This window comes from Bubalus kerabau, chromosome 20 (genome assembly GCF_029407905.1).
Source record: "Bubalus kerabau isolate K-KA32 ecotype Philippines breed swamp buffalo chromosome 20, PCC_UOA_SB_1v2, whole genome shotgun sequence".
NCBI lineage: Eukaryota > Metazoa > Chordata > Mammalia > Artiodactyla > Bovidae > Bubalus > Bubalus kerabau.
In genome coordinates, this window is record NC_073643.1 from 55,614,426 (window position 1) to 55,640,533 (window position 26,108).

The window sequence follows — 26,108 nt, forward strand, 5'->3', positions numbered from 1 at the left end:
AATCCCTTTGCTGTTCACCTGATACTATTACAACATTGTTTGTTAATCGGCCATACCCCAATACAAAATAAAAAGTTAAAAAAAAAAAAAAGAACTCCCACAGTATGAACAATAAGAAAAACATGAAAAAGACAAACAACCCCAGTGAAACTTGGCAAAAAATGTGAGCAAGCCAATCAGAGAAGAGACTTAAATAGATACTAAACATGAGAAAATATCTCAGCTTCACTGGGACAGTACTCAGGAAGATGCAAATTAAAAACACAATTAGATGTCATTTCCTATGTATCAAATTAGCAAGGATTAGTCTAACATTAATAAGTGTTATCAAGGAGGTAGGGCAGTAAGAAATGCCATTCACTGCTGGCAGAAGTATAAACTGGCACCAAAATTTTGGAAAGCAATTTGGCAAGATGCATTTATGCTGAGGTTATACACACTCTGTGACCCAGTGATGCCACCTCTCCCACAAGCCAACAGCGAGGTGCAAGGATGTTCACTGGAACAGAAATCTGTAACAACCTAAAAGTCTACTAATGTGAAAATGGGTAATTAAATGTGTCATAATTACACAGTACTTATAATAGATGGGCTTCCCTGGTGGCTCAGAGGTTAAAGCATCTCCCTCCAATGCAGGAGACCCAGGTTTGATCCCTGAGTCAGGAAGATCCCCTGGAGAAGGAAATGGTAACCCACTCCAGTATTCTTGCCTGGAGAATCCCATGGACAGAGAAGCCTGGTAGGCTACAGTCCATGGGATAGCAAAGAGTCAGACACGACTGAGCGACTTCACTTTCACTTTCACAGATAGACTAAATCTTGAAACAAAATAGTGAAAAACATGCAGAATATTAAGAGCTTTTACATAAAATTTAAAACACAAATACTACCCACAAGTGTGGGTGTATCCATAAACAATCTATAGAAATACAGCATAAAAACATAAAGGCAAAAATAATACAGTATTTTTTTAACTGAAGGATTGGAATCTGATTTTAGAGAGGCACAACTGTGTCTGTAACATTAAAAGAAAAAGCTGAGGGAGCAAGATTAAACACTAGTATCTATTACATCAGGATGGCAGGTTTGAGTATTTATGACAATGTGCTTTGGATGTCTGTGTTGGAAATGTGTACAATTTCTTACAGCATCATATTTAAACTTCAGGACAGAGACTGCCTAGGGAAAGTGGATAGAGAAATAAAAGGGAAGGTAGTCTAGGACAGAACATGAGGTAAGGTAGACAAAACTCTCGTAAAACACAAAATAAAACGGACAAGAGGCGGGTGGTGCAGGAGGCTCAAGAGGAAGGAGATATGTGTGCACATTCAGTTGTCTCACGCTGTCATACAGCAGAAGCTAACACAACACTGTAAAGCAATTACATTCCAATGTAAAAGATAAACTTAAAATTTTAATAAATAAAATGGACACACACACAAAAAGGAAACTCAGAAGATCTGATAGCCCTGTATCCATTAAAGAAATAGAAATGTACTTTTAAAACTTCCCGCAAAGAAAACTCTAGGTCAAGATACCATCACTGGTGAATACTATTCAACAATAAAGTAAAGAAATAACACCAATAACACACAGTACTTGCAGAAAACGGGAAGAAGGGAACAATTCCTAGCTTGTTTTATGAGGCCAGCATAACCCTGATATTAAATACAAAGACACTACAAGAAAAAAAAAATTACAGGGCAGTGGCCTTCAGGCACACAGGGATATTAACAAATGAATTCAACAATACAGACACAAAAGTACATCATGACCAAATCAACTTTATCCTAGAACACAAGGTTGGTTTGATATTAGAAACCCATCAATTTAATACATCACAACAGATTAAAGGAGAAAAACCATGTATCATCTCAATAGATACAGAAAAGGCGTAGTACAAAAATGCATATCCATTCATGAGAAAAATTCTCAGCAAACTAGGAATATAGGGACAACCTCGTTTCACTGTACTCTGCTTTACTGCACTTCACAGATACTGTCTTTTTACAAGTTGAAGGCTTCTGGCAATCCTGCGTTGAACAAGTCAATTGGCACCACTTCCCAACAGTATTTTTTAATTAAGGTATGTAGATTTTTTAAAAGACATAATGTTATTGCACACAACACACCACAGTGTGATGTAAAAATTACTTTTATATGCACTGGGACCAGAAAATTCACATGATTCGCTTTATTGCAACATCTGCTTTATCGCAGTGCTCTGGGACTAAACCCACACTATCACCAAGGTCTGCCTGTACAAGAGAACTTTCCAACGGATAAGAGGATGCAAAGAGGGAGCAGAGCAGGAAAACCCTGTGGAGTAAACTGGGAGGAAGAAACCAAGATGCAGGAGAAAAACCTGCAGAGTGGGATCTCGTGCCAAGGGCACAGTCTTTCAAGGAGTGGGGGGATACGGTCCATCATATGACATGCCACTGAGGTGAGAAAGGATGAGGAAAGAGACACATCCAGGGAGGTCACTGGTGGCCTTGAAGACTGCAGGCTTGGTGCAGAGGTCAACCCACTTCTTACTTCCCATCTGCTGTTCTTAGCATGCCTCAGAATGACTCCCATACCTCCACTCAGGAATTATGCAAATCAGGGCTTCCCTGGTGGCTCAGTGATAAAGAATCCACCTATTAATGCAGGAGACACAGGGTCGATTCCTGGTCCAGGAAGATCCCATATGCCACGGAGCAACTAAGCCCATGCGCCACAACTACTGAGCCTGCACGCTGCAGCAGCTGAAGCTGTGCGCCCGAGAGCCTGGGCTCCACAAGAGGAGCCACAGCACTGAGAAGCCGGCGCCATAACAGAGAGCAGCCCCTACTCACTGCAACGAGAGAAGAAAGCCCACGCGGTAATCAAAGATCCAGCACAGCAAAGAATAGCAAATTTGAAAAAGAACTAAGCAAATCAACCAACAAATTAACAAGTTAGAGAAAAAGGCAAAGTTTACTGAATTTTTCCTGGGCTTACTGACAGACTTTGAACTTAAGATTCCAGTCCTACTCTATAGTACAGTAGAAAGGCCAGTGTTTCAAACAAAGTTGGTGCCCAAGGACTATGTACCTAATGAATTAATCAATACACATGTCAGATCTTCTTATTCCAGATCAGATATTCCTTCCCTCCTTAGAGTCAGGATCACTGAGATCTGACCTGCACCCAACCCTGCTCTATCCCTAGGACTAATCCTGACATTGGTAGAGAAGGATTTTAAAACAGCAGGAAGTTCGACAGGCTTTAACACTGTTGACCATCTCTGTTGACAAAGGTTTGCGTCTTTCCTGACACTACAACTTAGAAGTGGCAGGGCAAATTTTTCACCGTATTTGGCAGTTATTTTGGGGATGATCTGACTTAAATACAGGCTATGAAAATTAACAAGAAATTAACCTCAGGAGAACCTGCAGAATACCCTCCTGCTCCACAGACAGTTTATCATCTTAAAGAGAGCAACTGAAACAGGAATGCAGGGAGCCCTAGGTGCCTGCTGGTCACTAAGATACCATTAACCAAATAACACAGGGTGATCTTAGGCACCAACTGAGTCACAGGATAGATGATACAAATAGCAGGCAATGTCTGGATGCTTCTCAAAAGGCAAATCCATGCAGTGGGCAGAAGAGAGTACAGAGTTATTTATTAAATGAATTAGATTAACTTCATTTATTATGTGACTTCCCAGAGCAGGGCTTCCCTCGTGGCTCAGACAGTAAAGAATCTGTCTGCAATATGGGAGACCCAGGTTCAATCCCTGGGTCGGGAAGATCCCTTCGAGAAGGGAATTTATACTGACCTGATTTACTTACTTACAAAATAACCATTTGTTGCTGTTCAGTCAATAAGTCGTGTCCAACTCTTTGAGACCCCATGGACGGCAGCACGCTGGGCTTCCCTGTCCTTCACTGTCTCCCAGAGTTTGCTCAAATTCATGTCCACTGAGTCGGTGTTGCTATCTAACCATCTCATCCTCTGCAGCAACCTTCTCATTTTGCCCTCAATCTTTCTCAGCATCAGGGCCTTTTTCAATGAGTCGGCTCTTTGCATGAAGTGGCCAAATTACTGGAGCTTCAGCTTCAGCATCAGTCCTTCCAATGAACATTCAGGGTTGATTTCCTTTAGTGTTCACTGGTTTGATCTCCTTGCAGTCCAAGGGACTCTTAAGACTCTTCTCCAACACCACAGTTTGAAAGCATCAGTTCTTCAGTACTCAGACTTATTTATGGTCCAACTCTCACATCCATATGTGACTACTAGAAAAACTACAGCTTTGACTATATGGATCTTTGTTGGCAAAGATCTCTGCTTTTTAATAAACTTTCTAGGTTTGTCATAGATTTCCTTCCAAGGAGCAATCATCTTAATTTTATGGCTTAAGTCATGTCTGCAGTGATTTTGGAGACTTCCATTTTTTTTTAGGGGATTATTATTGGCCAGACACAGGTACTGTCTCGTTTATCCTGAACAACAACCCAGAAGCGAAGAATAAATATTATCCCTGTTTTAAGGGATTCAATTGGAGAAGGCAATGGCACCCCACTCCAGGACTCTTGCCTGGAAAATCCCATGGACGGAGAAGCCTGGTAGGTTACAGTCCATGGGGTCGCTAAGAGTCAGACACGACTGAGCGACTTCACTTTCACTTTTCACTTTCATGCATTGGAGAAGGAAATGGCAACCCACTCCAGTGTTCTTGCCTGGAGAATCCCAGGGACGGGGGAGCCTGGTGGGCTACCATCTATGGGGTCACACAGAGTGGGACATGACTGAAGTGACTTAGTGTAGCGTAGTGTAAGGGATTCAACGACTCGTGCAAGGTCACTCAGTGAGAAAGTGGTGTAATGAGGGTCAAACCTGGGTTGCCCGATCCATGAGTCCAGCCTGACCCTGGGTTTCAGTTACTGGTAAGGGACTCCATTTTGTCTTTTGGGTTTGAGCTGTCTGTAAGGGTCCCAGTAAGTCTGGGCCTGGGGTTCTGCCTAGAGCTTTGTCTGTAATGTCTCATTCATCCAAGAGAATCAGAGTTCCACCTATACCCCCTCAACCATCTATCTGCTAATGTACCATAAACACACAGTTTTGCTATAAAAGTTTAATCTGTTGCAACTGCCTGTACTCACTAACTGTCCAAAATAAGTTGGCTTAAGTTAAAAAAAAAAAACAAAAACAAGATTAAATCTAGTTGAAGAAGCACAGTTAGATATACTTCCTGACAAGAGCCAATTTATTCTGCACCACCTCTTTCCAATAAACACTGTAGAAGTGATGGAAAGCAATATCGGGGAGAAATAACACCTGGCAGAGCCCAGGGAGACAGCCCTTGTAGAAGGCCAATCTCTGAATCTGACAGTAAAAGTCATTAACTCTTCGAGGCACAGAGAGACACAGTACCTTGACTTCCTTTTTAGGAATACTTCTTGCTGCCAATGTCAGCTCGGCACAAATTTTCAAACCAATTATGACAATGGATGCACTTACCACTTTAAAAGAAAATCTTTAGGTAGATATATTCCTAAGTATTTTATTCTTTTCATTGCAATGGTGAATGGAATTGTTTCCTTAATTTCTCTATTTTCTCATTATTAGTGTATAGGAATGCAAGGGATTTCTGTGTGTTGATTTTATATCCTGCAACTTTACTATATTCATTGATTAGCTCTAGTAATTTTCTGGTGGAGTCTTTAGGGTTTTCTATGTAGAGGATCATGTCATCTGCAAACAGTGAGATATTATTTCTTCTTTTCCATTTTGGATTCCTTCTACTTCTTTTTCTGCTCTGATTGCTGTGGCCAAAACTTCCAAAACTATGTTGAACAGTAGTGGTGAAAGTGGGCACCCTTGTCTTGTTCCTGACTTTAAGGGAAATGCTTTCAATTTTTCACCATTGAGGATAATGTTTGCTGTGGGTTTGTAATATATAGTTTTTATTATGTTGAGGTATGTTCCTTCTGTTCCTGCTTTCTGGAGAGTTTTTATCATAAATGAATATTGAATTTTGTCAAAGGCTTTCTCTGCATCTATTGAGATAATCATATGGCTTTTATTTTTCAATTTGTTAATGTGGTGTATTATAGCCAGGACATGGAAGCAACCTAGATGTCCATCAGCAGATGAATGGATAAGAAAGCTGTGGTACATATACACAATGGAGTATTACTCAGCCATTAAAAAGAATACATTTGAATCAGTTCTAATGAGGTGGATGAAACTGGAGCCTATTATACAGAGTGAAGTAAACCAGAAAGAAAAACACCAATACAGTATACTAACACATATATATGCAATTTAGAAAGATGGTAACGATAATCCTGTATGCAAGACAGCAAAAGAGACACAGATGTATACAACAGTCTTTTGGACTCTGTGGGAGAGGGCGAGGGTGGAATGATTTCAGAGAATGGCATTGAAACATGTATAATATCATATGTGAAACGAATTGCCAGTCCAGGTTCGATACATGATACAGGATGCTCGGGGCTGGTGCACTGGGATGACCCAGAGGGATGGGATGGGGAGGGAGGTGGGAGGGGGGTTCAGGATGAGGAACATGTGTACACCCGTGGCAGATGCAATGTTTATGTATGGCAAAACCAATACAATATTGTAAAGTAATTAGCCTCTAATTTAAATAAATAAACAAATATTAAAATAAATAAATAAAAATTAAAAAAAAAAAAGAAAATCTTCAGAAAGAACTGGGAGGCAGCAGATACCCTTTATACAGACCCTGAGAGGTTAATAACAGCAACGGCCAGGGGAGTGCAGGTAAATGTTTAACAATGGACTCTCTAGCAGAAAAAGCCCTGATTTGCAGGCTCTGCTGATTTCCATGATGTAAATACTCCCATCCCGGGTGGATTCTGAGCTACTAAGGTGACAAATAATTGACACGAAGTTGGGCAGAGGTGTGCACGGCTCTCAGGACCTGGTGCGGCAGGCTCCAGCCCTCTGCTGAGGACGACCGTGTTTAGTGGTTATGTGCTTACGTGCCAGCTACGCGCTAAGTGCTTCACAGTCACCATCTTTCAATCCTTGGGAAAGGCTGATGGGCAAGTACTATTTTATCCCCTTTTTACAGATGAGAGAAAACTAGGTCTTAGTTTAGAGAGGTTAATCAGTAATGAGTCAAAGGTTGACTGCCTACTAAGTGTTAAGAGCTAGAACCTGAGTGCTGGCCATTTGGTTCACAGGTCCACGCTTTCCGGCCCTCTCTGATGCTGCCTCTCTCTAGAAGTTGTTCAAGAAGCTACTATGATCACTGTTACCTTGTCTTACAGATGATGTGTTGTTAAGGAGTTAAGTGCAGGCTCTGGGTAGCTGGCAGTGAAAGGGGTCTGCCCCATATCAGCCATGGAAGTGTTCTTCTCTTCCTCTCCCAGGAAAGTTCACCTTGTCCTCCAACACCCATGTCAGATGGTCCCCTATGAGGGAGTCTTTCCCAACTCCCACAGGGCTGTTACTTCCCCCCAAATTTTTGTGTTATGAAAATTTGACTTTTTCCACTATAAGATAGATACATGCTCATTAGAGAATACAGAGAATATCAAAATACAAGGAGAAAAATCTCTTTGTGGCTCTACCTCCTACTCACAGCATTTGCTCCTCTTTTGTTCTACTGCACTCATTGCCCTCTCCAATGTCTGTCTACTGAGGGGTATCAGCCCCACCACATCGTGAACTCCTCCTGAGGTGGTATCAACGTGGTACCCACAGGCATAAACCCTTCCACTGCATCAGCACCCCACCTCCCTCCCCAGCACAATACCCAATACATGGCTGCCCCTCAATTAATCTTGATGCTTTATTATGTCCTCCAATTCCTCAGAGGAAACCCTAGGCTTCCCAAAGCTGCCCTAATTGTAACTGAGACTGGGTGTCTCCTTTGTCCTACATTCTTACTATCCTGAGTGGGGCAGGGAAGCGCCACCCCAGCAGGCAGCGGCCTTACCTGCAACCCTCTCATCTTCTGGAAGCGTGCAATGGTGTCGCTGATGGTGTACACACGCACGTGCCCCATGTGCAGCTTGCCAGAGGGGTACGGGAACATGGAAAGCACGTAAAACTTGGGCTTTGATTTCTAGGAAAGGATGACGGAAAAATGCAGTGAGTATTTATTAATCATTCACAGGGAACTAGGTACGCATATAATATTTTGGCATTTTATTCAAGGTAATAATTAAACATTTTCAAAAGCTTTCTTTTAAAAAAAAGAAAAAAACATTCCCATAAGGTAAATGGACAAAAATGCCAAATACCAAAATTCGAAGCCCTGGGTTATCCTAAAGAATGTCCAAAATAATGCCAAACAACCTCACAGTGCTAATTACCCCTACTTATTTTTAAATCTGCCTTTTTCTCTTTTAGAACAGCTATCTAGGACTTAAAGAACTGTATGTCTTTCCAAATGAAGCTCTGACATATGTGTCCATAAAATTCATGGAGACAATAGTGAATCACAGAGATGTGACAAGTCTAAAATGGAGCCCCTCCCTAAATTCCAGGGAGCTGCACGCAGACTTGGACTGAGCAGGGTCCCCAGGCGCAGATTCAGGTTCCAAGTTTCTCTGCTGCACTGTGAGCTTATCTTTCAACAGAAAAAGCTGAAATGGGAAAGTAATGAGAAAATCTTAGCCAGGTTGCTGTTTCCCAGGGGGTGATCTACAGGCAGCCTCAGGCCAGGGTTACATAACGCTCCAGCATCCAAAGATGCACAGTTTCATCATGAGAAACAGGAAAAAGGTTCATGGATTGGAACACAATGGATACAGGGCAGGACGTCCTCACAGGAACGTCAGCCTCTGGGACCTTAGTTCTTATAATGGTGAATGTTGACACAAGTTTGTACACACAAGGGGAGAAGGCTGGAAAGGAGGTAGTCATTTAATTGATTCCTTATTGGAGACCTTAAGGAATTGTCATTCAAGGGCAAGGATCATGTTTTAACCACCTAACCCCACCCCAATCCCCACCTTCCTGGCTAACCCCCTAGTTTAACAAACTGTTGGGTAAACGTCTGCCAGCCTTTGTGCTCTGAAGCCTGAGAACAGGCCTTTGGAGATCACTGATGACTAATGGGCAGTCTTCCCTGCACACTTCACTACCCTGTCCAGGTGACAGGAGCATCCCCCACACCCAGCCTTAAATCCTCGCCCGGGGGAGAAGGGATGCCTCTGAAGAAAGGAAGAGAACAGGTAACTGCTTCTGTTTAGTCGCTAAGTGTCTGGATCCTCTGATGTTATCACTACTTTTTTTCTCCTGTTTTTCTCTTTCTGTTCTTACTCCCTTCCAAGAGCTCTACAAGAGTTCCTCAAGGCTTTGCTTCTCCAAAATTAATGAAAAAAAAAATGCAAAACAGAATATTCATGACCATTCTTATGTGTGCGAGTGGGTACTGGGCAGGGGGAGTACTTTGTGCTAAGTCTTTATTTGCATGACTGGTAATTGACAGCCAACTGCAATCAGGGAGCAAAGGAAACCAGAAATCGAATTCTTTCCAAATCTCACTCGACCCCTTGCTTTAAACTTCCCTCAGCAAAGAAGGTGGGCAAATCTTTAGCAGGGCCACTGTCGTGTGGCCAGACAGGCCAGAGTGGCACTTTTCTCTATACTCTGCTTCCTCTAGAAATGATCAACTGTGTGGCAAGTCAAGTTGCCTGAAGGAAGGGAAGGGAAAAGTGAATGAATAACGAGTTTGCATAATAAATCTGGAAACCTGTAATACTAAAGTGACAGCTCCTATTGATTTCTAGAAATGGATGGAAAGCCCCACATTGATCATGCACTTTAATTGGAAACTGCAACCATAACTCAGGAAAATCTCAGAAGCGAGAGAGACAACTTGAGATTCAGGAGTCACTGGGGACTCAGGATTTTCTTCTTTAAGAAGGCAGGTGACAGACGATCCTCTCAGTTTGTAAACAACTCCCTCAAAGGAAGTGCAAGACCTCATTCTGATACCTGGTACAGAACGATAAATAGGCAGACTATCCACTCAATTCCACCTTACTCGTTGACATAGATTAGGCCTACTGCTTCTTTTGGGGGAATTTTTAGGGACATAAGAAAACAGTTGTTACAGAGTTCTTTGGGACCTGAAAAAACAATAAAATATTTGATATACACTATTTCTAGTTTTTCATTTTAAAGTTTTTACATTAAATGTATTTTTATTATAATCACCTTGTTTTTATTATCATATATATTTTAAAAATTATGTTTATTTAACAATCTTATCCCAAACATTTTCTACATCTAGCGTCTTCATTAATATCTTTTTTTGTATGTCTCTCCAACAAAGATGAAACTTACAGCAAAATTGAGGAATTCATTACATATGAGCTAGTTCAGTTCAGTTCAGTCGCTCAGTCGTGTCCAACTCTTTGCGACCCCATGGACTGCAGCACACCAGGCTTCCATGTCCATCACCAACTCCCGGAGCTTACTCAAACTCATGTCCATTGAATTGGTGATGCCATTCAGCCATCTCATCCTCTGTCATCCCCTTCTCCTCCCACCTTTAATCTTCCCCAGCATCAGGGTCTTTTCCAATAAGTCAATTCTTCACATCAGGTGGCCAAAGTATTGGAGCCTCACCTTCAGCATCAGTCCTTCCAAAATTCAGGACTGATTTCCTTTAGGATGGACTGGTTAGATCTCCTTGCAGTCCAAGGGACTCTCAAGAGTCTTCTCCAACACCACAGTTCAAAAGCATCAACTCTTCAGCACTCAGCTTTCTTTATAGTCCAACTCTCACATCCATACATGACTACTGGAAAAATCATAGCTCTGACTAGACAGACCTTTGTCGGCAAAGTGATGTCTCTGCTTTTTAATATGCTGTCTAGGTTGGTCACAGCTTATCTTCCAAGGAGCAAGCGTCTTTTAATTTCATGGCTGCAGTCACCATCTGCAGTGATTTCAGAGTATTGAGTCCACAGAAGATACAGAAAAGTACTGCTAGCAAAAGTTTTTACTATTCATGAATATTTTTCTTTATTGCAGAAAAGGTGTTCGGCTCACTGCCTGTCCCTGCCTTCTGTTTCTCTGTGTGAACTAAGTCATTTTCCTCTGTGACAATGAGATGAATTCTGTTCTCTGAGAGTAGAAGGAAGGAATTTTGGGAGTTTATAATTGAGCAGGAATCTGATTGAAAGGGACATTTTCATAATTATACAAAAGTGTAAGAATTTAAGCCTTTAATAGAAATTAAGATTGGAAGTGATGGAAAACAGATGGTTTTTATAAGAGTGGGTCCTATTATTTTTGTCAGCTCTGACATCAGAAGAAAGATAACTTCTGCCTCTTTATGGATCATGCTCTGAAACTCTCGCTGAGACTAGCGAATGGAGGGAAGTGGACCACGCAGTGGAAGCTTGCAGCATGGGATCTGGTCCAAGTTCTGCCACTGGCTGTGAGACCTCAGGCAAATTCCTTTGTTTTTCTGGGCTCAGTTCACAATCTGTAAATCAAAGGTGAGACAAAAGAAGGTTCCTGGTGAAAGCATGAGCTTAGGACTCAAATGTGTCTGGATCTGGGCTGTGCCACAACTGAGATTGAGGACAGAGGGTGAGATGTTTGGATGGCATCACTAACTCAATGGACATGAGCTCGAGTACATTCCAAGAGATAGTGAAGGACAGGGGAGCCTGGCATGCTGCAGTCCATGTGGTCACAAACAGTGAGACATGACTTAGCGACTGAACAACAAGTGAGTTATGCATTTCAACAACTTACCAAACTTCCCTCCCAGTTTTCTTACTCCAAAATGAGGACACTACTATGCACTTTCAGGGCTGTTTCAGAATTTAAATGAGATAATGAAAGGAAAGATGGTGCCTAACACACTAAAATGCTCATTAAATGAAAGTTCTTTTTATAATGATGATTATGAAGATGATGGTAAAATATTCAACTTCTAGAAACTCATTTCCAGTGGATTTCAAATGTAGCTACTACCAGAGTGAGACTGATTATAGACATGCTTTAATATCTACCAGCATCTAGTCATATTCTCATGCCTGTCAAAGATACACCACACATTTTTATCTTCTTGTATCTTTCATTCATGGGACTTCCCAGGTGGTGCTAGTGGTAAAGAACTCATCTGCCAATGCAGGAGACGTAAGAAGTGTGGGTTTGATTCCTGGGTTGGGAAGATGCCCTGGAGGAGGGCATGGCAATCCACTCCAGTATTCTTGCCTGGAGAATTCCATGGACAGGAGAGCCTGGCAGGATAGGGTCCACAGGGTTGCCAAGAGGTGGATAAGACTGAAGTGACTTAGCATGCATCTTTCATTTATATAACACTTCAGTTTGTAAAATGAGTTTAATCTTATTTTATCCTTTGATTTTCAAAACAATTCTGTGGGATAAACAATGCAAAGAATCTGAGGATCAGAGAGGTTAAACGTTGCTGAGAGCGCAGTGAATTTGGGAGCGGAGCCAGAATTACTGCCCAGGCTCCAGACTCCTTATCTAGCATTCTCTCCACTTTACCCTTTTCCAATTCAAACCCTGACAGAATGCCACCGGGGAATCACCCAAAATGTTCCTAAAGCTATTTACCCAATTAGTCAAACATAGTTTATTTTGATCCATTTAATTTTTTAGAAAACCATACACTTAAGAATGCAATGTCACAAGAATAAAAAGCTACAACTTCAAAATGTTTGGAGGCCACTGAATCTAAACCAAAAGAAAAAAGAAAAAGAAGCTAATTTTATGCTCCTCATTTAGAATTAAACTTCTCCCTAAGGTCTGCTTCCAAAATATATTTAGCTACATTAGTCTGGTCATGTTGCCATGAAGAATTTTCATTTCCTAATGAGGTAAAAGTTAAGCTTTCATTGTATAATTATGCATTTCATTTAAACCTTCCTTTTTATGATTTCACATATCACTTACATCTCTTTCAATACCAGATTTTCTTCGTAACTAATGCAAAAAACCATCCTTCAGTTTAAGACAAATAGCTACCCACTCCCCATTTTTCATAATGATCAATCTCATAGAAAGAATGAGTCTGATAAGAGAGGAGAATCAGGAAAGGTGATTCTAGCACACTGTGGTCTTGGGCAAATATATATTTACTCAACTGCTTGCCTTTGTCCTAATCTCTTTAATTGAACATAGTGGTCCATGGGATTTTCCAGCCAAGAGTACTGGAGTGGGTTGACATTTTCTTCTCCACGGGATCTTCCCAACCCAGGGATCAAACCCAGATCTCCCACATTGTAGGCAGACGCTTTACCGTCTGAGCTACCAGGGAAGCCCCAATTGAACATAGAGCGAGTTTATATTATGAAAGGATGGTCAGAATTTTAAGAGTAAAACTACTTAATAGTGGTGTACTCTAATTTAATTCAACATTTCATGTAACAAACCACACCTTCCATATTGTAACCAATATTGAGAGGTAAGGGTTAACGCATTTAAGATTGATTCCCACCAGGCCGGCCTCCCAGAGAAGGAGCTGGCTTCTAGCAGAGTATGCCATGGAAACTGGTTACAGCCAAGTGCTTAAGACAATTAATTCAGGTAGAGTGCTGAGCTGGTGCAGACAGACTAGAAGCCAAGGGTGCACTAACTTATGTATCTGTGACCATGAGGTTGGACCCCAGCTCCAGATTATACCAGGGAAGGGCTGGGACCTCCCAAACTAAGATGGCAGAGCAGGGTTGGAGGCCAACATCATTCTAGGGGCAAGGGAGACACTTCTCAGAACATGCCACTTAAAAGTTCACAGCTGAGAGGCCCACATGCCCCTCCTGGAATCTCCTATCTGACCCTGCCAGATCCCTGCATGTTGCCCCACCGGGCAGCGGACCACAGAGAAGCTGACATCTGCTATAGCTCCTGTCTGGGTGAGTTCCCCCCGTAAATGCGGCTCCAGAATGCCCAGCGTGGCACCATCCGTATGCCCCTTATGTGAACGTGCACCTCACTGAGATTCCTCCAAGCACCATCCTGGTCTCATCCCAGTGACCCGTCACCAGCATCCTGGGAAGCAGGTGGGCACTACTATTATCACTGCTTATTTTCAATTAAAAAAAAAATTTGATGCCTAGAGAGACTTGGTTCTTTGGCTGAAGGTCACATACTCAATAACTTATTTGAATCCAGGCAATCTGACCCCAGTCCACGCCCTTCGCCCCTCTTCTCAACCCTTCAGTGTCTCTTAGAATACTCACATCTGCTTCTGAAACCGTGAAGGCCTGGTCTTTTATTCGCTGATGCCACCATTTCTCCACATCCTTTCTTGTCTGCAATGTATACTCCTTGGTCCACTCTCCCGTGGCACTGTAAATACCTCTGGACCATCCTGGAATCACTCTCCTTCCCCACTTAATGACATCTGGCCCATCATTTAGCTGCCTTTTTAGAAGACAGGCATATAAACCCAGTCTCTGCCAAGAAGGAGCCATTCTTCAAAAGGTGGAAAGGGCCTGAAAGAGAGAGTGGAGAATACACGTGTGAGCCGCCAGAACCTCCAGGAGCTCCTCCTTCCATTCGGCACAGCCAGCATTCACAGGCTTTCCTCTTATTTTGATGATTTCTTTCCCTGAAAAGAATACTTTAGAAGTGCAGTCAAGATAAACACAAACTTTTTAGTGGAAAATATTAAAGATGTTCAATGCTCCCAAACAGCAAAGATACAAAAGCCCCATAGGAACAAAAGGAGACTACCACCTGGGCCAGCACCAGCCACAACCTCACAGCTTGCATGGGGAGCAGCGGAGGCCCCTTCCTTGCCCTTAGGCCAGTCTAGGGTCTGTCTAGCAGGCTTCACATCCCATCATTCCAGGCGTCCAAAGAGCTCTAAGCACATCTGGGCTGGCCTTGGGCTCAAATATCTGAAGAGCTCTTGAACACAGGACTCCCTGGAAGACCGGAGACTCTAAGCTACGATCAGCATCCTTCATACATACTACAAGTTAAATATATTCAGTAGGCTGAGACAGGAAATAACCATTATTTAGAAGACTCTTATTCACTTACTTCTTCATTCATTTACCAAATATTTATTGAGGTCTACATTCTATTCCAGGCACTGGGGATACAGCAGTGAACAAAAATAAAGTCCCTTCTTACATGGCACTTATACACTAGCAGAGAAAAGCAGGTAAGAAACGAACAAGTGGTGAGAGGGGCAGGGCGGTGTGAAGTGGGACACTGGGATTGACATGTATACTACTATGTATAAAACAGATAGCTAATCACAACAGACTATAGCACAGGAAACTCTACTCAATGCTGCTCTGCAGTAACTTAAATGAGAAGGAAATCCATGAGGCTCATTCACTGCTGTACAGCAGAAACTAACACCACAAAGCAAATACACCCACCCCACCCCACCAGCCAAAAAAAGAAAAGAAACAAATAAATACATAGCATGTGTAATAGTGATGAGTACTATGGGTTTTGGCAAACAATCCACAGGGCTCACCAAGACATCCAGCTGCGATTCAAAATTCAGCTTAAACATTGCATCGGTTTCCTCCAACAGTAAATTCCAGAAATGACCTCATGGAAGAAGCTTCATGATTTATCACTATGTTAAAGCATGAGGTGACAGTTCATCAAATATTTAAGATGTATGGCTAAACAGCCTAAACGTTCCGCCTTCCTACATAACAGCATTCGCTACAGTGCAGAAACAAATGAAAACAGATCTCTCAAAACCAGAGAGAAAATGAAGGAAGAAACTGGCACTCTTAAGCTGGCATTAATTCTTGATCCTCTCAAAATTTTGTCCACGTCCACTGGGGTCTAGTCTATTTAGCAAAGGTTCCAGGTCATAAATGCTGCCAAGAGGGTTCATTATAGACTTATATAAGTGAGTTTCACACATATAAAATGGCATCACAAGTGTTGACATTTTACAAGTGGGTCTGCAAAAGTTCTTGACATACCAATTCTCACTGTACTCAACCCCTCTTGCTTCTTTGTGGGTGGAATCAGAAACAGACCAAACAAAACAAACAAACAAAACACCTCCCTTCCTATCCACCAGGGCTTCCCTGGTGGCTCAGAGGTTAAACATCTGCCTGCAATGTGGGAGATCTGGGTTCCATCCCTGGGTGGGGAAGATCCCCTGGAGAAGGAAATTGCAACCCACTCCAGTATTCTTGCCTGGAGAATCCCATGGATGGAGGAGCCTTGTGGGCTACAGTCCACGGGGTCGCAGAGAGTCAGACGCCACTGAGCAACTTCACTTTCACTTTCCTATCTAATGGGCTTGGCTATTTTAAAGTGTGTAGATTCGACTATTGATACCAGGGTAAACTATATAATTAGCTGACTGTCAGCAATTTCATATTACCAACCTAATATATACAGACATTTTGTACAATTAAGGCAATTACATTTATTTTGAGGAGTTCGATTTCTACATAATTAGAACTATCATAGAGTCATGGACTTTATGGTTCTCTAGTTAAGTCAGTGTTTTTATATCTTTGCAAGCTAAACAATGTTAATTTAGCAGAGGGCACATAGATCCCTGCAATCTCTCTCTTAGGCTGCATTCCTTAAGAACACATAAGGAGACACAGAAAGGATGGAAAAGGATGGAATTATAAAAACAGAAATCTGACCTGAACTACAGTCTTACAAGCTCTTTGTTTTGATGCTGGTTAACTCCACTCGTGTGTGCTCAGTTGTGTCTGACTCTCTGCGACCGCATGAACTGCAGCCTGCCAGGCTCCTCTGTCCACGGAATTCTCCAGGCAAGAACACTGGAGTGGGTTGCCATTTCCTTCTCCAGGGGATCTTCCCAATCCAAAGATCAAACCCAGGTTTCCTGTGTCTCCTGCAGTGGCAGCTGGATTCTTTACCACTGAGCTACCTGGGAAGTCCAGAGTAAATGCCACATGGATTAAAGAATTTTTTAAAATACCATAAAACAAGAAAAAATAGAGTATGTACTAATTCTCTACAAGGTGCAGGACATTCCGTCCTAGCATAAAAGCAATGGAAGAATTCAAAAAGAAAAATATTAATAAAACTCTCTAAAAAATGTGAAAAACCTGCATATCAAAACACCATGAACCTGGGAACTCCCCTGGAGGTAGCTGTTAAGACTTCACAATTCCAATGCAGGGGCACAGGTTTGATCTCTGGTTAGAATATCACACATGCCAAATAGTGCAGTCAAAAAAACAAACCAACAAAAAAGCCATGAACAAAATTAGAAGCAAACAGTAAGCTGAAAGAAAACTGCTAAAACTACAAAAAAAGATTACCCTTCCCTATAAAGAATTCACATATAAAAAGAAACATCAAAAACCTAATTTTAAAAGTTGGCAAAGGAGAAAAGAGTATATACAAATGACTTACAAATATAAAAAAAAAGAATGACTTTATAACTAAACAAAGAAATGCACATTAAAATAACAAGGAAACATTTTGCTTATCACATTGGCAAAAATTTGTTATGAAAAGAAATGTGCACTTTTATACACTCCTGGTGGAATGTAAATTGATTCCACTTCCCTGGGGAGCAATGTGGTAATATATGTGTCAAGATCCTTTAAGAAAAGTCCACACCCTTAATGTTAGGGGAACCCCAAAACTCAGGCAGACTCAGCACCTAGTGCACTCAGGGTTAAGATTTACTGCAACCCTGGAGTTCAGTTCAGTTCCCTTCTTTTACTTCCCAGGCCCTGCTATGGGCCACTCCACCACCAAAGCCCTGATGGACACTGCCTCTTCCTGATAAAGAGCAGTGATTTTATTCGAGCACCATGCCCGTACCATGAATATGAAAGGTGTGACTCATGTTTTGTGTTCTGATCAACTTGGCCCTCTTCTTCCTTAGCTCTATCACATTCAGCTCCTTGCCTAGATGTTTGGAACCTTGTCTCTTCTACCACATCCTTCCAAAGCATCAATCCCCATTATTCCATGCCTCTTTAAGAGTCAGCCCTGACCTCAACTTCACTTAGGATTAAAGTTTTTTGAGAATGGTGGGGGTACCAGCATGTGACCATAGGAGAGGCCTGAGAACTGGACCCAAAATGACAATCATCGGTATAGAGAAACCTAGGAGAAGAGTAGGAAAAGATAGGCAAAGTAACAGAGCATGTGGGGAAAGCACAGGACACAGCGTGCACCCAAAACAAAGTGTGCAAAAATGTACCTGGGAAATGAACAAGGAGCCAAGTTATGTGCAAACAAAACAACTAAATCTCTATGTGACCTTGGAGAAATAATTTCCTGTCCAGAACACCAGCTTCTCCTTAAAATGAAGGGGTAAATCCAGATGATCTCTGAGGACCATGGAACCCTAACATGCGGTGACAATCATCTGTGGGTCACGAGATGAGGTGGGCAAAGATTCAGGGACCGACTGGGGTAGTAGAAGAGTGGAGAGAGGGACTTGAGTACAAAACTATGCGTACATATACGTTTTTCTGGGAAAGGGCCCAGAGCTATCAACGGAGTCGGTGGCTCAAAGAGTCTTAAGATCTGGATCTCAGAGACTTTTCCAATTAGGAAACTGCACAGCTCCGAGATCACCGAACCCAGACCGCACTTTCCCTTCTGGCTCCCGGCAAGTCGAAATCTATCTATCTGGGGAGAGAGGAGATCAGGTCGCGTCTCGATTCCCGCTGAGCCCGGGTCAGGGGTTTACCTGCTCACAGGCTCTGGCCTGCGGCTCCTTACTCCTCGGTTCCCACCTTAGGCGAACATGGCCCGGACAGTCACCATGGGCGCCGCCATGTTGGCAGAACAACAACTTTATCGATAGTGGCCGCCACAGACACAGACAGGCGGTAGCTGAGCTGAAGGAGGCGGAGCGCTGCCTGGTCCCAACTCCCGGCATTCCTTGAGGCCGGGGTCGCCGCACTCCAGTCCCGGGTTCCGCTCTTCGGTCACTGGCACCGCCTCCTGTCTCCAAGCCCCGCCTTTGGACCCAATACTCCACCCAGAGCCTGGCGACCGCAAAACTCTAAACGTGCAAGAATCAGATTCTTAATTGCAGCAGACGTGTGAAAGCCATCAGTTTAGTGCTCCTAGGCGGCACGTGGTGTAAAGACCACTGGAGGAAACCTGAGGCCACGGTTTGAAGTCCATCCTCCTCCTTTCTCAACGTCTTGATCCTTAATGGACCACGTGGTGGTTAAGACATCTTCCACCACATCCGTGGTCTAGCTCTTGGAGGGGAATTACCTGGCTAAAGCTGGAAATAAAGTGTTTTCCTCACTTGACACTTGGGCTGGGTGTCAGGAAAGCAAGGCACCTGACCACCCACTTTCCTAAAAGAGTTTATGTATGGTCAGTAGAAGACACCGTATGCAAATATGCACACCTCACAACACCAGGTAGTCCCCAGGCCAGCAAACCACCCACTCGCTAATCTCTTGCCAAATTCCAAGTCTTTAACAAAGTTTCCTGACAGTTCAAAATCCAAATACTTTGTCATTAAGTGTACACTTCAAACCAGCATCAACTTTACTTGCTAGGAATGCGGTGGAATCGCAGGCCCTATCCCAGACCTGCTGAACTGGACTCTGCATTTTAACAAATCTCTAGGGAATTCTTAGGCACACTTAAGTTTGAGACTCACTGTCTTAGAATGTGAGAGTTAGAAACAATCTTGAGAAGACTCTAGTCCAGCAGGCTCATTTTACCAAGCTGCAAGATCAAGCCAGTCCATCCTAAACGAAATCAACCCTGAATATTCATTGGAAGGAAAGATGCTAAAGCTGAAGCTCCAATACTTTGGCCACCTGATAAGAAGAGCCGCCTCACTGGATAAGACCCTGATGCTGGGAAAGACAGAAGGCAGGAGAAGAAGGGGACAATGGAGGACTGAAGAACAAAACTGAGGCCCAGTGGAGCTGTTTAGCTCAAGATCACAGCAAGCAAGTCAGTATAGTCACACCAAGGTATCCCAGGACCCTTCGAGAATATAAAAATCCAAGGATGTTCAAGTCTCTCATTAAAATGGTATGATATTTGCATATAACCTATGCACATCCTCTTGTACACTTTAAAATCATCCCTAGATTATGTTAGTACCTTATACAGTGAAAATACTATGTAAATATCAAACTGTGGAAAATTCTTCAAGAGATGGGAATACCAGACCACCTGACCTGCCTCCTGAGAAACTTATATGCAGGTCAAGAAGCAACAGTTAGAACCAGACATGGAACAACAGACTGGTTCAGAATTGGGAAAGGAGTAAGTCAAGGCTGTATATTGTCATTCTGCTTATTTAATTTATATGCAGAGTACATCAATGCGAAATGCCAGCCAGGATGAAGCACAAGCTGGACTCAAGATTGCCAGGAGAAATATCAATAACTTCAGATATGCAGATGAAACCACCCTTATGGAAGAAAGTGAAGAGGAACTAAAGAGCCTCTTGATGAAAGTGAAAGAGAAGAGTGAAAAAGCTGGCTTAAAACTCAACATCCAAGAAACTAAGATCATGGCATCCAGTCCCATCACTTCATGGCAAATAGATCTAGGGGAAACAATGGAAGCAGTGACAGACTTTCTTTTCTTGGGTTTCAAAATCACTGTAGATAGTGATTGAAGCTATGAAATTAAAAGACACTTTCTCCTTGGAAGAAAATCTATGACCAACCTAGACAGCATATTAAAAAGCAGAGACATTACTTTGCCAACAAAGGTCTGTTTAATCAAAGCTATGGTTTTTCCAGTAGTCATGTATGGATGTGAGAGTTGGACCACAAAGAAAGCTGAACACCAAAGGATCAATCCTTTTGAACTTTGGTGTTAGAGAAGACTCTTGAGAGTCCCTTACACTGCAAGGGGATCAAACCAGTCAATCCTAAGGGAAATCAGTCCTGAATATTCATTAGAAGGACTGATGCTGAAGGTGAGGCTCCAATACTTTGGCCACCTGATGAGAAGAACTGACTCATTAGAAAAGACCCTGATGCTGGCAAAGATTGAAGACAGGAGGAGAAAAGGACAACAGAGGATGAGATGGTTGGATGGCATCGCTGACTCAATGGACGTGAGTTTGAGCAAGCTCCAGGAGATGTTGAAGGACAGGGAAGCCTGGTGTGCTGCAGTCCATGGAGCCGCAAAAAGTTGGACACAACTGAGCAACTGAACAATAACAGTGTAAATACTATGTAAATAGGTGCTGGTGTGCTTTCTGGAACTTTCTAGAATCAGGAGGCGGGGATATTTCTCATCTGTGGTTGGTTGAATCCACTGATATAGAATCATGGATACAGATGGTTCAGTGTAAAAGTTCTGGTATTCAAAATTGGGTCTCTAACACCTGCTAAAATAGTGCCCTTCCCAAAGTGCAGAATGAAGGATCATTAGCTAAGACAACTTCCAGGCCAACCTCTCATTTTGAAGATAAGGATGCACTGAGGTCCAGAGATTGGATACAGCTTAAGATCACACAGCTAGTTGATGGCAGAACATCAGAAGCACTGACTCTCACATTAACATACCACATAAAGTAACATGCCCTTCAAGGGTGTCATGCTGAATGCACATATAACTAGCATGCCCTTTCTCTAATTTACCCAAAACACTAAATTCTAAGTGGCCTCACCTTTATTTTGATTCAAAATATCTCTTTCCTCTTATGAATTAAAGTTAATGCTGACATTTCTGGGAGATTATTTCAAATAGAATTTTTCTAAAAGTTCACTTGCTTTACTGGAAAATTGCTATTTTTACATCAAACAAGGCAGTAGCATGCAAGTAAATTTCTTCCACTCTTAAAGAGCTTGCTACAAAGATCCATTATTAAATGAAAGACACAAGTTGCTGGGCTGTGTAAAAAGTTATCCCACTTTCAATTTTGCAGAAAGGAAAGGGAATAAAGGAAATGCATGTGTTAGTATATGCATGGAAAGAAATCTAGAAGAATATGTCCCATTTATTTCCTGTGATCATCTCTAGGAAAAGTGTTTCCACGGCTCTTTCTCTACAAGAGTTTTCTATGTTCCTTTTGCTTTTTCTATTAGCTTGTGTGGTAGGCTGAATAGTGGTCCCCAAAGATATCTGGTCCTAATCCTTAAAACCTGTGAATATTGTTGTAGATGGCAAAAGAGACTTTGCAGTGTGATTAAGTTAAATATCTTGGAGATGAGATTAAATGTTACTTTTCTTCCAAATTACTAATGCGCGTATCCTTTAACGGCCGGCATTCGATCTTCAACTGGAACCATCTCCCACCCCTGTGTTTTCCCCTCCAGCTTCCCTGCATGCTTCTCTGGGAGTCTCCCCTGCCTTGATTTTTGCTCTAACAGCCAGGCCCCGCATCAGGACACGGGTGGACAAGGATAAAGAAAGCAGGCTTCCCTGACCTCAGGGAGACTCACAGGCAAACTGTTTCTCTAGTTCTCTCTGCCTGGGGCCCCTGCCTTCCCTGCCATCCGTGCGCCTTCCGTGTTATGGCGCCTGATCCTCCAACTTCCTCTTCTTCTTCCTCCTCCTCCTCCCCCTTCTCTCTTTCCAGCCACCCTCTTGGATGGTCTCTTGCTGGTCCCTTTCATGCCACCTCCTCACCTTGCCCCACCTACCCTGTTGCAACCTACCAAGTTTTAGACATTCTGGATTCATTCAAGCACTGTTCAAAAAAGTTTAATGACCAAAGTCCTGAGTTCTTTGTGGACTTCTTTAACATCTTTGAGTTTTATTTGAATCACTGCCCAGCTTTACTCCTCCACCCTCTGTTCATTTTCCCTGCCTCTTGCACCTTGCTCTGCACTCTCTTTGTTTAATACAAAAGCCTCTGTGTCCAAAATTTCTAGGAATACAGGGGTCTCCATTTCTTCAATCGTTTCTTCCCTTAGTGTAAAAACAAGTCTTTTCCCCTGTTTACCTCACTAGGTAAAGTAAACTCACTAGAAATGACTTCGAGGTGCAAGAGTAATAAATAATTCCAACTTGACATTTATTCCCATGCTTTTGTGACCTTTTAAAAAATGAATCCTGGGGCAGCCATGTAAATTCTTATCTGAGCTGTCATGTTTCAGACATTGATTCAGATCTTCCAGGCACAACTTTCAGGCCTCCATTATGGAGATGCAGGCAAGATTCTTGCTACTTTATAGATGGTTTTTCAATAAAAATGCCCCAGCTGTGATAGTCAAATTACTAAAGGTATAGATAGGCTTATTACCTGTGATTTTTCCCTCTTATCTATTCCTCCCCCTTTTCTGGTCACTGCTTCTGGACTTCCCTTTAAAAAACAAAACAAAACAAAACCCTCTAAATCTGAGCCGTTTTGTCTTAAGAACTTGACCTCACCCAACAAACCGTAGGTCTGAGGTCTGGCTTAATCCAATCCAGTCATTCCATCCCCTGACCACAGAGATGGTTGAGGCAAGCATATTATCTCAACTAGACTAACCAGAGGAAAGCCCAGGACTTCTGCGGGGAACACTAGAACCCAGTTCTTTTCCCTGCTGTGTGGAAATAAAAATCTCAGGAGTTGCAGCAGCCATCCCAGAACCAGCTAGATGAGTCTGCTAAGAATGAAGGCAGAAAGCTGAGAGACAAATCGGGTCCTGGTACTACTGAGGGATCTGCCATAAAGCCCTACCTGAAGCCAACTGCCTCAGAATCCTCTTTCCAACTAGGCCTCAACTTATGGACTTCTGTGTCTATCTCTGCATGACCCAGTCATGCTAAGAATCCTGTGAAGTCAGTTTGGCCAGACTCCCTCTGCCCTTCATCATCCTCCACCAACTCCCAAGTGATGTCTGATCATCGTGGCCTGCCTTCAGCAAGAATCCTGTTAGGCTGGCTTAGCCAGACTCTCCCCTTACCCTTGATGTTTCCTATTAGTAATTTTCCATTCACTGACCCTCACTCTGCTCCTTGGCAGATAAAAACTTCCACTTTTCCTTATCATATTCAGAGCTAAGCCTGATCTTTCTCCCCTCCTGCAAAACCCCACTGCAGCAGTCCCTATACCTACAGCAAAAGTCATTCTGAATAAAGTCTGCCTCATTATTTTAACTATTGTCATGAATAATTTTTTTCTTTAGTAGTTCGAGAATCCCAGAGATGGGGGAGCCTGGTGGGCTGCCATCTATGGGGTCGCACAGTGTCGGACACGACTGAAGCGACTTAGCAGCAGCAGCAGCAGCTGACATGAAAGTTAAGCCTAGGGACTTCCCTGGTGGTCCAGTGGTTTAACAATCTGCCTGCCAGTGCAGGGGACACAGGTTCGATACCTGTCCAGGAAGATGGAACATGCTGTAGAGCAACCAAGCCTGTGTGCCACAACTGCTGAGCCTGCATGCCCAGAGCCCATGCTCTGCAACAAGAGAAGCCACCGAAATGAGAAGCCCATGCAACACAACTAGAGAAGAGCTGCTGCTCACCGCAACTAGCAGTGATCAGCAACCTCAGACATGCAGATGATACCATTCTAAAGGCAGAAAGCGAAGAGGAACTAAAGAGCCTCTTGATAAGGGTGAAGGAAGAGGATGAATGAGCCAGCTTAAGACTATATAATAAAAAAACTAAGATCATGATGTCTGCCTCCATTACTGCATGGCAAATAGTAGAGGAAAAGATGGAAGCAGTGACAGATATCTTCTTATTGGGCTCCAAAATCACTGCAGATGGTGACTGCAGCCATGAAATCAGAGGATGATTGCTTCTTGGCAGGAAAGCAGTGACAAACCTAGACAGCGTGTTGAAAAGCAGAGACATTACTCTGAGAACAAAGGTCCATATAGTCAAGGCTATGGTCTTCCCAGTGGTCACCCACGGTTGTGAGAGCTGGACCATAAAGAAGGCAGAATGCCAAAAAATTGATGCCATTGAACTATGGTGCTGGAGAAGACTCCTGAAAGTCCCTCAGACAGCAAGGACATCAATTCAGTCCATCTTAAGGGAGATCAACCCTGAATATTCACTGGTAGGAATGATGCTGAAGCTGAAGCTCCAGTCTTTTGGCCATCTGATGTGAACAGACAACTCAATGGAAAAGTCCCTGACAGCTGGGAAAGATTGAGGGGGAGACGGAGAAGAGGGCGTCAAGAGAATGAGATGGCTGGACAGCATCACCAGTGCAATGAACATGAACTTGGGCAAACTCGGAGATGGTGAGGGACAGGAAGGCCTGGTGTGCTGCAGTCCATGGGGTCGCACAGTCAGACACGACTGGGTGCCTGAACAACACTGCAACTAGAGGAAACCTGCTTGCAGCAGCGAAGACCCCGTGCAGCCATAAATGATAAAATTAAGTAAAAAAGAAAGTTAAGCCTAGCACTGATGGGTCGAAAAAACTCAAAATGATCTTTTCAAAGCCAGCATCCTAGACATCTGTAGATGGGAGAAGATTCGTTTCTGAAGAACCGTCTTGGTCTTGAGTGACCTAGAGTACAATCAGTACATATTCCCCTATGCTATGCTATGCTAAGTTGCTTCAGTCATGTCCAACTCTGTGCAACCCTACAGATGGCAGCCCACCAGGCTCCCCCATCCCTGGGATTCTCCAGGCAAGAACACTGGAGTGGGTTTCCATGTCCTTCTCCAATGCATGAAAGTGAAAAGTGAAAGTGAAGTAGCCCAGTCGTGTCCAACTTTTAACGACCCCATGAACTGCAGGCCACCAGGCTCCTCTGTCCATGTGATTTTCCAGGCAAGAGTACTGGGGTGCCATTGCCTTCTCCAACATATTCCCCTAGGTGCCTGATATTAAAAAGTACCTCCTTTGGCCTCCTTTCCAGGATATAAAGTTTGCTGAAAATGATTTCTTTTGTTGACTTTTAAAATTTTATGTTCTCCCTCTACCCCATGCCTTGCTGTTCTTGAGTATATATGAAAAAACCCACTTGGAGTGATTCATACCACAATTATCTTTGGACGCTGAGACCAACCTTGGGATTAAGCTTTTAATCTGTTCATTATAGGGAAGGAAAAAATAGTTTCCATTGCTGCAAATCTCCTTAGGCCTTGTGATTGCTTCTAGAAAAAGATAATCCTATTTGAAGAAATACTGAATGTACAAGACAGTATTGAGTTACATTTGACCTGAAGAGATTCAGAATTCTTATTATTAGGAAGATGCCCTGGAGAAGAGCATGGCAACCCACTCCAGTATTCTTGCCTGGAGAATCCCACAGAGA

General features: G+C 42.8%; 1 protein-coding gene across 5 annotated transcripts in view; it reads right to left on the bottom strand.

The window, feature by feature from the left end:
- Positions 1-18,893, bottom strand: part of LARS2 (leucyl-tRNA synthetase 2, mitochondrial) — a 146,967-nt gene extending 128,074 nt beyond the window's left edge. For 2 of the 5 annotated variants that reach the window (XM_055558839.1, XM_055558842.1), the window contains exons 1-3: positions 18,647-18,892; positions 14,202-14,456; positions 7,961-8,089 (exon numbers count right to left, since the gene is read on the bottom strand). In XM_055558839.1, the coding sequence (XP_055414814.1) occupies positions 7,961-8,089; positions 14,202-14,435 (363 nt within the window). In that variant the 5' untranslated portion in view covers positions 14,436-14,456; positions 18,647-18,892. Of the gene's footprint in view, positions 1-7,960; positions 8,090-10,605; positions 11,471-14,201; positions 14,457-18,646 lie in introns of those variants that run through there. The other 3 variants (XR_008706380.1, XM_055558840.1, XM_055558841.1) reach the window with 3 other exon arrangements.
- Positions 18,894-26,108: the final 7,215 nt, after the last annotated feature.